Genomic DNA, 14,111 nt, shown 5'->3' with positions numbered 1-14,111 from the left:
CAGCAGTTGCAAAGAAAAAGCAAACGCATCCATAGATTCAGATAGAAATACAACAGTATGTAATCTTTGTAAAGATAAAATTGCATTACATCGTGATTTACATTACAATAAATCCTGACCTTTAAGTACTGCAGACTAAACTAATCTGTGAAGTACTTTATTCTATCACTGAATCAACACGTGAGGCTAAAGCAAAGTGACAGTGTTAGTCCTACTGTAGTGCCACTGAAGAGCATGTAGGAAAGCAGATCAAAGTGCCATGTGCATCACAACTGTGATGTAACTGAAGTGTCTACTGTGGATTAATAGAGTGACTGGCTACCATGAAGGAAGTAAAACTTAGTATATTTATAAATATAAGGCATATAACTAACATTTAAATTTACATGAATCAGGACATGTAGAATTAAGTTTAAAAATCTGGGCTGATTTTCTAACAATAAATTTCAGATCATTTCCTCATCTCTTGCTGCCCTCATTATTTTTAATTTTCTTTTTTTAAAAGGATAACAACTTACGTATCAGCACAGATATTGCAAACTTAATTTAAATTTTTTGAATCTTGTCTCTCAATGTGTGGTGTTTGAATGCAACCTTTAGTAGACGTGTCACCTCTGGCACTTCATTTAGTGTTGTCTTGTTCTTATTTTGCAGGGGAAAGAATCCCCAGAAGGAATATTTCAGTATTTTTATTTTACCCAATGGTCACTACCAGACAACACATAATATTCACCAGATCATGTAAGTAGATAATCGAGTAGATAATCCTGTTATTGAAACAGGAGTTCTTGACACATTGTCCTGTAACAAAGCACTTAATTTTATTGTGTTCATGGTTTGCCTGTAGAACTTTAGTGCAGTCTACAACTTCCTCATGAGGGGCAGAGGAGTGGCAGACACTGATCTCTGTGGTGCCCAGTGGCTGGACTTTGATTAATGGTGTGAAATTGTCTCATGGAATGTTCAAAATGGATATTAGAGAAAGGTTCTTCACCCAGAGGGCACTGGAACAGACTCCCCAGGGAAGTGGTCACAGCACCAAACTTGACAGAGTTCAAGAAGTGTTTGGACAATGCTCTCAGGCACATGGTGTGACTCTTGGGATGGTGCTGTGCAGGCCCAGGAGCTGGACTTCATGATGACCTTGTGGGTCCTTTCAGCTCAAGATATTCTGTGATTCTCTGATGCATTGGTAGGAATCTGATACCATAGGAAAAGTTTATCTCCTCTTTCTCCACTCTTTGGGTCACACCGCCAGTTTCTGCTTTAATTTTATTACATGTAATATTCTTAGGCCACTTAACATTGTCTGATACATGTCAATCAATATATGTCCCTTGGAGCTTTCAGTTGTCTCTGTGTCATTCACTACATCTTCTGAGGATGTATCTGTGTATATTACATTATATATAAGTAAATTGTTATGTATACATGTCATACATATTTTTTTACATGTATATATACACATGTATGTATATATTTTTTATTGGTTGTATATACAGGTACTTGTATGTATATATATTCATATACAGATAAAAGATCTATCGGGATTACTCAAGCCTGCCTATGGTAATCCAAACCTGGATCTGATAATCTGAGTCAAATCAGGAAGAAAGAGAGGAGGCTAATAGGAAACATGCTGAAAATAAAGAGGGACCCTGATTGTGCAATATTACAAAAAGAGATAAACAGTTAAAAACTCGGAGGACAAGTCAAAAGTGTCGTCATGAGAGAAGGAGCTGCAAAAGCTAAGTATTCTAAACTATAATCAATAGGAAACTGTTTGGCAATGTAAGATTTGCAGTTCTGCACTTGCAATGGTCCTGAACAGAAGTCATTGAAGATTTTCAGATTTTTTTTTTTTTCATAGACAAGTTTACAAAGTGTCTAAATCAGTTCTTTTACAACAAAACTGTTTTCTGTCAATACTTGCTTTTCAGTTTCACCTTAATTAGGTAATATTTGTGACAGAAAGTTTTGAAATTGTCAATTAGGCCAACCAAGGAGTCATATGAGCACAAAACTGGAATAAGAAAGGATGTGATATAGTGCTGTTCCATGCTTCCAGTTGGAAGGGAGCTCCACGCGTCAGAAATGCAAAGGGTCAGGGCATACCCTGTTTTCTTTGGGTCTTAACTCATTAGGGATTTTCCATGGGAAAGAAAAAAAGATAAAATATCTTCTGATGAGAAGTTCTATTTGGTTTGCTTATTCCTCTCCCTTGCCTATTCATGTTCTTTCATGTTCACTCTTCCATGGTCAGTGCATTCAGTACAGGTGAAATTTCCCCTCTCTAGGTTTGGCACTTATTTTCCAAGCTAATTTATTTAGCAGTCTTCCTTAACCCTGGTCTTCTAAACAAAATGCGCATCATCACATGAAGTGGGCTTGTAAAATAGTTCTCTCAAACCAATATATATCAAAGTCTCATGCATGTCCATTTACATGAAGATTTTTCAATGGCTTGTCCTGAGATTTTGCCTGTCGTTCTCTTCAATACGACCTTAAATATTTAATCAGGTCTTAAAACACAAGATTCTATCAATTTACTTAAAGTTGGAGTGTGGGGATTTCTACTTCCCGTTAATTTATAGCTTTCACGCTCAATTGCACAGCAGCTCTACTTTTGGAGAGAGCCTGGATTTAAAAAAAAAAACACTTATTTTTAAGCCAAAATGTCACATACATTGTGTTTCTCCACATTATTTTAGATTCCTTGGTCACCTTCAAGAGCTAGCTAATGACAGCATGCTGCAGACAGCTGGCCTCCTAGATTACACCATTTACTTCCTGTCTGTTCATATGGGTATCATTCTTGGACACAACCCCAAAGTGAGTAATTTCTTACAATATGAAAAAAAAGTGTGGCTTTGTGAGACAGAGGAACTTTAAGGTCCCTTTAAGAAGAGAGTTAATCTCAGCAATCTGTTCACAGGGTTAAGAAAGGTATTACTGGAAGGAAAAAGTGTTTTTCTAGAGTTTTTTTCTTTCTTTTTTCCCTCCTTCTCCATGTTGCAAATAAGTTTTTGGGTTTTTTTCCAGGGAACAAAGGCTTGTCCGTGAAGTCATAAGCCTACGCATATCAGTGGTGGTTTGGGAGGGTCTAACACAGGCTGTATTGTGTGCTGCCTGTAGCTATCCCCATGTGTGGCTTAGTGAAGTTCTATTAAAGGCCAGCACTGCACAAGTGGGATTTGATTTTCACCCACAGGCCATGCTGCTTCTGTCACAGGCAGTGTGTCATTGGCTTGAAAGGCATACTTTGAGTGCCTTAAGATAAGGCGGAGCAAATGCCTCTTTGGGAGTAAACATAAGATAAAATCTCTGGCACATGAGGATGTGATCAGTAGGGAAGTGCCAGTTTCTCTACCAAAATTCTCTGCTATGTTGGTGAACCCAGAGGCGCACTAATGACGTCTACACATGATAAATGTTTTCCAAAGAACTGAATTTTCTATCTAGCCAATATTGTGTTTGATGATGTTGGAAGTCCAAGTCATTATTGAAATTGTTCTTTCCACCTGCTCCCTGTGCAGGCATCTGCTCTGTATGGTGTGTGGGAGTCCTTCCTCCCTTCCCACATTTCCAGTCTTGACCCCAGGCTCTCCACCTCAGGAATGCCACCCTTGTCTACAGCAGACCAACAACCATATGATAGTATTTTGAGTGGATGTTTTTTGGGTTCCATAGGCACTAGAGGACTTGTATCCTTGTGCATTTCAGTTTGTTGGGCACACTTGGCTCCTCCGACCCCCTCCAGTTCCTGCAGCAACAAGCTGTCACCATGCTGTTGTCAGGAGATGCTCCCCACCTTACCTCCATGTTTCCTTTGAACCTCTGAAATGTTCCCCTTGTCTCTTTCCTACATCTTAAAATGTAGGTGAGCATCAGAAGTAAATTTAGAGGTTTCTCATCAAGTTTTTTCTGCCCATTTTTATTTGGCTGAAAGTCACTGCAGCAGTAATAAATCTGTAATCACAGAAAGACACTGCTGAAAAGAATTAATCTTGATATGGCGTAAGCCTTCATGCCTGTTTCTGTGGGCCTCCTTATTGATATTTGAGGAATATTAAGGGTAGACCACCAATTTTTACTACTGTAAGAAAGGAAAAAAAACAAAGAAACAAAAGCAACTGTGTGATTGCTCAGAAAACAAATGATAGTGGTTTGTTCATTTTAGAAATAGTATTAATATTCCTGGAATGATTGTAAATAGCTTGAAATAAGCTAGCATACATAGCAGCAATTTGTAAATAATTCTATCTCCTATTTTATTTAGATTTATACAATATTAGCTGTAAAAAGTCCAATAATGACAAGAACTGTGGGAAAATATTTTTCATTAGGAAACTATTTACTGGAAATTTAATCTATTACTGAGCTGTGTGAATGTACTGACCATTCGGTGTAAAACAAAGCAAATACTCAGGTTGTGAAAGTTTCTTTTCTCTCTCTGTGACTTTCCTAATGTTGCCATAACTGGATTTTTTGCATTGGTTTCTGTGGTCTGCAGCTATGTACAGCAGAAGAAATTGTGGGCATCTTTTAAGCTGAGAAAGTATTTTTAGATGTTTTGTGGGCTGTGTATCATTTATTTTATAACGCAGAGTTAGCAAGGAATGTATGAAATATATTTGTGCCTTTTGAGAATATTTTAGGAACATCCATTCTGACACGTGGAATATATTTTACAGAGATGTAAGTTACATCATTATAAAATTATATATTAAGTAAACATCACCACAAAAAAAAAGCCAACAAAAAAAGCACATGAACAAAATTGTTTGAACTCTGAAGTATTCAACCTTGAAAAGAATGGAAGCTTTCACTAAATGTCTTTTGCTTTCCTTTCAAAGAAAGCTTTTGGAGGAGTGGACAACCTGGGATTTTTCTATGAATTATTGTTGTATCAGTGACTATGTTAATGCCAGTTGCATTACTAGCTGACTGTTCCTCTAGCCTTATAACATCTTTCAGACATGTACCAGTTTCCTTGGCTTACCCTCTCTCTTGGCTTCCAGAAAAGGAGGTAGGAGAAGGACCTTGTTGGATTTTTTTCCTTACAGAAAAAGTTGAAATGTGTTGGTAATATGATTTTTAAAAAAGGGGAAACAAAGCAGAATTAGAATATATGTTTCTTAATATGGAAAACTGAGCTGTTTATATTTTTCTTAATGTCATTGCAGTCAGTGGGTTGGGAGGAGGGAATTTCCAGCTTTCCTTCTCTTTTACTGGTGACTGGGTGCATTGGTTGCATAAGGGTAAGCTATAGTTTTTATTTTGGAAGCAGTAAAAAAAATAAATTTAAACATTCTCCCTACTCACAAAGAATATCTGGGAAAACTAAATGGAAAAACCTTCTCCAAATTTACCTTGACAGAGGTACCAGCATGGGAAGCACAGGTGAGCTCTGCAAGAACTGTGAGCTTTGTGAGGACAGAGACTGCAGCTGCGTATCTCAAAACACTGTTGAAGAAAGAAGTTCCCATAGGATAAACCACCACAACAGGAACTTGCAACAAGCACAACAGGAAGGCTTGAATTTCAGTTCTAATGAAGGGGAAGATTTGGAATTAGCACATTGGACAAAATTTTACTGTACATACTGTGGGAACTTCAAATAAGTCCTATCAGGACAAAAATTAACATGGCGGCAAACTGTAAGAAAGGAAGCAGCTGGTTACACAGATGCCAGCCCAAGCTCTGGGAATGGCTTTCCCACTCCGTTAATACCTAGGACCCAGCTGTATAAAAGTGGTTCCTCCAGAAGAACTATTCCAGGACCCCCACCACCAAAGACTAAGGAACATGAGGAAGGACCAGTGGGATGGTATGGGAATCCACAGGTGATGATAACTTTCTACCTACTTGCTCTCTCTCATTCCCCTGTGCCCCTACTTTTCTCCTGTTTCTTTCTGTTTCTCTACTTTACATTAACTGTTATACAAAATTCCATATTACTGTCTTCTGTGTGTGGTCTTGTTTGCAACTTAATGCAGGCAGAGGCATCTCTCATAATCATATCATAAAAACACTTACAAAATATCAGGAGGTGGTTTCCACAATGATCTCTCCTGTTCCAGGCTCAGTCCTGTTCTATTCTGGACATTCGGTATTAAATTTGGATACCTGATGGGCAACAGAAGCTAAGCTATGGACCCAACCGATTTATATGGTGGTGACTCAGCCATGTTACTTTTTTCCTCAAAAATGGAAAAATAAATATAATTTTGAGTTTATTATAATGATTTAATTTTGAAACCAGTCTGGAAAAGTCAATAAGTTGGTGTTTTTCTCCTTTTAAATAAATATGAGCTTCCCAGGGAGGAGACGTTCTTTACCTACCACCTTTTTGTGTGATTTTCGCCAGGAGGCCATGGTGATACGCCCTGAAGGCTTTCTTGGTGTTCTGAGGTTTGGTCATCCTTTTTTGGCAAGGGGTGTAGTGGGCAGGCTCACTGGTGTTGTAAAGCATTATTTTTGCTTATAGAAAACATGACCAATTTTACTCCTGTGCTTGCAGATTTAGTGCCAGACTGTACAGGTGCCTATTTGCAGAGGCCGTTGACCTTTGCACTGCACTTATGCAAACCCTGGCCAGATACTCATTTTGAAGTCACTACTCAGACAAGGAAGGTCTAGTGAAAAGGAATGTCTCTGAACTGAAAATTTTCCATCCAGATCTCAAGAGATTTCTTGTAGTGACTGCTTCTGGTTGGAAATAACTATTCTTAGATACTTTTAAAATTTCTGCTATCAAAATGAGCCACAATGTTTCACCTGCTAAAGCAAAACAAAAAAAAGAAAACCGTCATAAAAATGTAGCTATTCTGTCACACCTCACAGAAAGGTAGCTATTCTGTCAAACTTCAGTGAGTTTCCAAAATGTTTTTTCTTCTAACCAGAGAAACTGACCCATCCCTTTCGCTAACCACTGGAGAAGCTGAAAATATCTACTAAAAAGTGAATTTCTTAACTTAAAATGTTGCATCTCCCCTAGTAACACCACAGCTAAAAGCAGTCAGGTCTGCCCTCAAGGCAGAGCTTGATTAAACTTTGCCAGACTCTTGTGGTGCTGCCAAGCAATCCCAACACAGTCCTGTGTTCTGGACTGAACCTCCATACAGCTAGGAACTGTCTGGGAATTCAGTTCTATAAATCCTGAGGCTAAAACTAAATGGAAAAATGTTTTGCAAGAATGTATTTAATTCTCTGAGGACTCAGACACTATAATAAGATCATGCTACAGAGGTCACATATAAATCACAGGAAGCTGTCTGGTCTTCTCCTTGTCTTCCTATGTGAAAAAAACAATTATATCCTCTGCTTGCATATCACAAGGCTAGTTTTCTCTGATTAATATAATGAAACTGCGTAACATTTCTCACTGGCTTCTGTACAGAGCCACTCTTCAATGAATATTGTGTGATTCGATGGATTCTTCCATAATCTGTGTGGATCATCACAAGCAGCAGCCACAGGCTACAGTCTTTAAAAAAAAAAAAAAAACAGAATGATAATAAATTCAAATTACTTATTTTCAAATGAAACTGACAGCATGTTAAGCTGTGAGACAAATTTCCTTCTATTAATACATTATACATTAATACACACTTTGTTTTCCAGTGGTCTAGAAGTAATTGTTAAAGGATTAGTAGCAAGGGAATAAAAACACAGAGCAAATAATAAGTAGATTCCTACTTACTGTTACCCTACTTGGCCTGCAGACTCAGCTGGTGCTGTACAGAAGACGTGGCAGAAATACTCACAAGCATCAGATGAACTTGCCTAAAAGTAATTAATGCAATCAAGGAGGAGTGTAGGGCACTGAATAAAGAGTGCAGAAAGCCCAGTATTAGGTAGACCTGACCTTAGAGACAGTGAAATTTACATTGACATGCTTAAATCCTAGTTCTTGATTCATTGAATTTTTCATATTTTGTATTCACACTCTTTGAGGATGCTTCAGAGTGAAGAAAAAGAAGAGTAAGGAACCTGGCCTGCTGGATTTAAGTAGACAAGATATGCAGCTGCTGGAAAGAGAGCATTAGCACAGACTAATCGGCAGCTTGCAGAGGACAAAGCTCTCTGGGGGATAGTTTAGAGCTTCTTCAAGTGCCTAAAGGGGCTATAGGAGAACAATTCTTGTTGTTCAGATGGTGAGACACTAGCACAGATTGTCCTGAGAAACTGTGGTTGCCCCATCCCTAGAAATGTTCAGGAGTAGTCTGGATTAGGCTTTGAGCAACCTGATGAAGTGGAAGATGTCCCTACTATCCATGGAAGTAGGATTGGAATTCAATAACCTTTCAGGTTAATTTCCAAAGCAAACTATTTTATTATTCTGTATCTATCTCTCCTACAAACCTGACCTTTACCACAGGACATTTTGAAATAGATTTATCTATCTACACTTGAATCTTTCCAGAAATCTACGTCTAGTGGAGTATCATACAGGCAACAGCAATAAGGACACTTATCTCCAAACCAGCTAGGTAAGTTTGAGTATGCTTTCTTGGAAACATTATCACTATTTAAATAATAAATGCTATTATTACTTCTGCTGAATTCTCGGCTAACCTGGTATTATTTCTGTATGTGGCATCAGCTTTTCTTCTTTACAGCAGAAGTCTGGGCCTTGTTAAGAGGCCAAGAGCAGAGAAATTTGGACCACACTTTCCTCTTCTTTTTGCCTTCACATTCTTTAGGACTTAACTGAGTAGCTAGAGGGATGAGAGAATGTGAACTCATTAGTTAGTTACAGAAAAAGTGTCTCTATCAACCCTCCAAGATTTACTCCAGGTTATGTACAAGTTTTTAAGGAAAAAATGAAAATAAATATAGGAATTTGGGAGCTCAGAGGATTTTTCCCTTTCTGGATTACTTGATCAACATATATTCTTTTGGTGGAAACTTAAAATGATGAAAATTGAAGGGTGACCTTAAGGGAAAATTCAGGGTTTCAGATGATCCAGTGTTTGGTCTTCCTTCTATGTTTACCGGTCAAACTGAAGAGTTATTATCTTTCTGCCTCTATATTTTTGGTATACATTTTCATCAACATCATATTGTAGGTGTTGGTGGAAATGTATAGACTTTGGTAGCCTTTAAAATCCATCTTCAGAAGAAGCATTTCTGAACAAAAAAGCTTTAACACAAAGGCAAATTTGTGACTTGGAGCAAGCAAACAATAAATAACTAGAGATTTGTAATGCATTGAGTGTGATGGTTTATTTAGCTGTTTAGTGTCATGGTTGGATTAATTGATCTCTAGTTGGATACGTCACAGACAAAATTATAGATATGCAACAATGCTGAAAAAGATAAACATCATTTATTTTCATGAAGATCTATGTGAAAGATCTGTGTTAGTTCCACAAATACTCACTATCAGAGTGCTAGATACAATCACTGTCATAAAATACTTACAGTAATTTCACTACAATAAGGCGCACCCTTTTGACTAAAATTTTCCCTTGCACCTGGAAGTACGCCTTATAGTCCGGTGTGCCTTATCTGATGGACAAAGTTGCAAAATTTGCCAAACCGGAAGTGTGAGCTGTGAGCCGTGGGGGGAGCCAGAAGTGCCACGGCAGCCCCTGCCACATGGAGGCGGGCCTGGAGGCCAATGGCTGCCGGGAGAAGGTGGGCCAGGGGGCCCGTGGCACTGCCCCTCCTGGCTCCAGGCAGTCCCAGGGGCCCATGGCTGCCGGGAGAAGGCGGGCCAGGGGGCCTGCGGCACCCCCCTTCCCGGGTCTAGGCAGTCCCGGGGGCCCATGTCTGCCGGGTGAATGCGGACCACGGGGCCCGCGGCACCGCCCCTCCTGGGTACAGGTGGGCCCGGGGGCCAATGTCTGGCCGGGTTGAGGCGGGGCCTCGGCCAGAAACCGCATGGGGGGAGCTGGGGGCGGAGCCTTGTTGCAAAAAAAAAGTGTACCCTATAGTCTGGTGCTCCTTATCTGATCTACAATGTTGCGAATTTTGCCAACTCCCGGGGGATGCGCCTTATAGTCCGGTGCGCCTTATGGTCGTGAAATTACTGTAGTTGGGACATGACAATATCTCATGTTGAGACAAAATGGGTACAGCTGTCTTGTCAGTGTTTTCTTGGGGCTACATATGGAGCAATTTTTCTATCTATTCCATGCAACACATTAGCTATGTTGAATTAAAATACTATTACGACCTCAAATGTATTGAAATGTTGAGAAGGGAGCACTGCCTCTGCTTTGGTTATTATTTTGGTCATTAAGAGGTAACGATCAGTAGCTGAAGTTTAAACAGTGTATTTGTGAGAAGACATAGATTTATTTGCCACCACACAAATGTAACATTCAAATTCTTTCTGAAGTTTGGATTTCTAAGTAGTAGCAGTACCAACAGAGAGGTCGGTGAGGACCTCCTCCCAGTGTGTTAAGCAGCTGGATTCTACGGTTCCACCTCAAGCAATATTAGCTGTTAGGACATCTTCCATGTAAATTGCAGGGTTCCAGGTGTGACACCAGGTAAGGTGGCAGCAGTAGTGCTGTGCCCTTGCCCAGCTGTGCTTCCCCAGCTGGTGGTGCCACAGGGTGAGACCTCTCAGTGCACAGTACACTCCACAGCTGAGCACAAGAGCTCAGATCATCTTATAGCAGATTTCCCAGCCAACACAGCTGCTCCAGTCTGCCCATGGCCAGCAGAGACCCTCTGCTGCATCTGTGGCTGTTCTGGTGGTGTTGTGCTCTGCGCAGCTCTTATGGTACTCGTATCTCAAGCCAGGGAATTAAATTTAGCAGCAAAGTGGACAAACACTTCCCTTTCTCCAACAGACCCAATATTGAGAGTATTGGGCCTTGTCTTCCTTGCTGCATTCAATGGCACAATACTTGTAGCGTGTCCTCTGCAGCTCTGTACTCATTATTCAACGTATCCTGATTGAGCCCAGCTCATGCTGGTTCATTTCAGGACTGGACCAAATATTGCACCACCTGTTGAAATCACAGCCAGCTTCTTGGCTTCTGGTCTGGAAATTATAGGATGAGAGGCACTTTACTCTCAAAAAGTCAGAACAAATGAGCAGACTGTGTGTTGCCTATTGCTTATCATGTACTGGATACATGCCTGGGAGCTCTACTTGTGTGGCTTTGGAAGCAAGGATGGAAAAAAAAACCATTGGAAAAAGGCGAGGTTACTGCTTTCCTCACTGAAAGGTACAAAAAACCCAGTTCCACCAGTGCCAAAACCTGGATATATTGAGAAAATATGAAGAAAACAGTAAGGGCTTTTCTCTGTGGTTGCCACCAGAAAGGTATACAATAAAAAGGGTTGCATTATTATAACGTGACTTGGTTTGAAAGTACTTCATCTGGTAAGAACTTTTTTTAACACAAGACAGCAGCTACTAACAGCAGAGCTGTCCTAGTTTGGAGGACAGGTATCTGCTAAGAAAGGCAGGAGCCTCTCTTTGAAAATGGAGAATGTAAACCCCCTCCCTCCAAATTATTAGAATTTTGAAATCAAGGGGCTTTCAGGCAAAGATGGGAATTAGGAATAGCAGTTCTTTATTAGGGAAATTAAAACGGAAATACAATACTACAAAGAAACAGACCCCAAGCCTTGACAAAGTCAGAGTACAACCTGACACCCCGTCAGGCAGGGTGTTGGTAGCAGTCCCATTAAATGGTGGCTGTAGTCCTTTTGTAGTGACAGATGTGATTCAGTTGAAGCAGCGGTCCTGTAGAAGATGCAGTTTCCTTCCGGAGGTCCAGTGGTGATGTGGAGAAATCCAGCTTCCCTCTGGAGTCCAGTGGAGAAGGGAGCTACCTTAGTGTCCCAAAACCTCTGTTTTTATCTTGGTAAGAAATGTTGGGCCCTTCCCCCTGGCTGGAGCAACTTCCAATGGGATGAAGTAATTTTATCAGTCACACAGTGGGACTCAACGGGCCATTAGCAGAAGTTACCTCCCTGGAGGAACGATGGGTTGTGAAAAGATGAAGAACAATGCCCCTCCTGGTTTCAGTGGATGGCCCATTAGCAGAACATCTCCCACGGAGATAAGGATCACTCCCCCCACCTTCAACAGATGGTGATAGAATAGACCTTTTATCACACTCTGTATTGTAACCCAAGACAAGAACCATCACTTGAGAACCTACTACATAGAAATTGAAATTGCATATGAAACAGATTTACATTGGTAAGACAAAGAGAAGACAGAAACACAAAGAAATTTGTAAATAGTCTGATGTTGCTGAGCCCATTTACCATATTTAGGGATCTCCCTATCTCCTATATAGAACAAAACGCTGTGAGAAAAATGGGAATAAGTGAAACAAGCAGACAGAAAAAGAAAAAAAAGAACTTGTCAGACTACTAAGTACACAATTAAGTGCTCTGATACTGCAGATATGATAGGCATAAAAGAAGTTACCAAAAGTGTGCTTTTGTAAAAATTAAAAGTCTGCTTTTTGTGGGAACTACTAAAAGACCTACTTAACATGTTAAAAAAAAAACCCCAACCCAACTCCTGTGCCACAAAACAAATAAATAAAAAAATATACAAACAAACAACACAAAAAAACCAAATCCCCCCCCTCCAAAAAACCCCCAAACAACAAAAGACTGAATGCATTAGTTTTTCCAAGGGCTTGAAGTACCAGTAAAAGAAGAAGAGCTTACAGGTACTGAGGAACTGTGTCCAGAAAGAATGGACTCTACCAATCATCTTAAGAACTTTTGTGAAACTCAGTTGAATAGGAACTGAATGAATGGTTAAAAATAACTGTGGAATATTTTGAGGTGTTTCTAAATAATAGAACATTTAAAAAATAATACATTTTTTGTAATGAGGTTAATGATACGGCTTGAAGACCATGAGTGCTTTATAGGAGTGGGAGTTCCTCCAGTTGGAGGAGAGGTTAAAGATGTCCAAGAGAATAGACAATATTTCAGTGATAGAAAGCACTTCTGAAAAATCATCTCTAATAAATCATGAGCAAAATTTCCTTTCACCTGTGTTAGGAATCAAAAGGGAACCATTCTTACTGCCTACTGGGGGGCATTTTTAAAGAAACAGATCCCAGATATTCTTCACTGTTTGGTGTATCATCAAAACTATGATTTGTGTCTCTGAGAGAAAAGAACTCACACTCCTTAAATTTGTTGTCAAGATAGGGTTTGTCAAACATCTTGCTGCTGAGGTGGGTACCAAAAAAATCCCATCCCATTTCTGTGGTTAGAAATGAGGATCCTGAGCTTAGGCTGCTCTAGAGCTCTTTATTGCCTCCTACCCACCCCACTCCAGTCATGCACTTGGGTACCAGGCTGTTTTTTCTGGATTATTGCCACTGAGCCCTTCTTCAAGGCTGGTAAAGGGGGATAAAGCAAATATGGTAATTTGAAAAGTTTCCCAAAGCAGAGCAGTCAGTGTGTACACAGGCTGTCTCAGACAGTTTTCATGGTTTGCTCAGGGTGAATGAATGGATGTCAGCTGCTTGTATTTGATTTAATGAAAATTAGAGGACCATCTGTGGAACTAATCCATCTATTCTGTGGCCATGGCAGAATAAATTTGGATTGGGATTATCCACTGATTTACCATGTTAATAGAGTTCTGGAATGGTGATCTTTGGCTCTGTTGGTGCGCTGCAACAGAGACCACAGACCAAATCCACCTCCTTCTCCACATCTGTCCTGTGTGATGCCATTTGGCATAGTAATCTTAGCTAACAACCCGTCTTCTTCCCATCTTGTCCCCACTCTTCTCCCATCCTTATATTCTCCTTCCCTCTCCTCCCCACTCTCATCTTCCACTGGGCTACCAGTCTCCTGCCTCCACATTCTCTGTTTCTCCTAAAATTTTCTCTCCTTTTTGGACAAGCACACTCTCCAGACTGCATTTATTTCACTTACACCGAGGGGCAATGATAGATGCACAAGTAATTCCTGATCCTCTTTTTCTTTTCCCTTTCTGGTCCCAGGTAAACAAGGCAGATGATCCAGTGTTTTTCATGTTGTACGAGTTTTGTGAGAAAGCTGGCAGAAAAGCCACAAGGTTGGATATTTTTGCAAACAAAATAGTTTATAGTTTTAGCCTTTTAGATGTTTTTGCACTAGTGGTCAGAAAACAA

At 40.0% G+C, this 14,111-nt stretch overlaps 1 protein-coding gene across 11 annotated transcripts in view; it reads left to right on the top strand.

Moving 5' to 3' along the window:
• Nucleotides 1–14,111, top strand: part of CETN3 (centrin 3) — a 108,731-nt gene that overhangs the window by 28,155 nt on the left and 66,465 nt on the right. Inside the window, exons 5-9 of one of the 11 annotated variants that reach the window (XR_004421034.2) lie at nt 655–741; nt 1,503–2,832; nt 5,187–5,261; nt 5,381–5,846; nt 8,429–8,463. Coding sequence is in view for 2 of the 11 variants with exons in the window: in XM_033087016.2 (XP_032942907.1) it covers nt 655–741; nt 1,503–1,573 (158 nt within the window). In the remaining 9 variants the exon portion in view is untranslated. Of the gene's footprint in view, nt 1–654; nt 742–847; nt 865–1,502; nt 8,496–14,111 lie in introns of those variants that run through there. The other 10 variants (XR_004421032.2, XR_006163163.1, XR_004421033.2 and 7 more) reach the window with 10 other exon arrangements.

Source organism: Catharus ustulatus, unplaced genomic scaffold (genome assembly GCF_009819885.2).
Source record: "Catharus ustulatus isolate bCatUst1 unplaced genomic scaffold, bCatUst1.pri.v2 scaffold_99_arrow_ctg1, whole genome shotgun sequence".
Lineage (NCBI taxonomy): Eukaryota > Metazoa > Chordata > Aves > Passeriformes > Turdidae > Catharus > Catharus ustulatus.
Note: the sequence above shows the minus strand (reverse complement) of the source record. Positions and strands in the feature narration are given on the sequence as shown.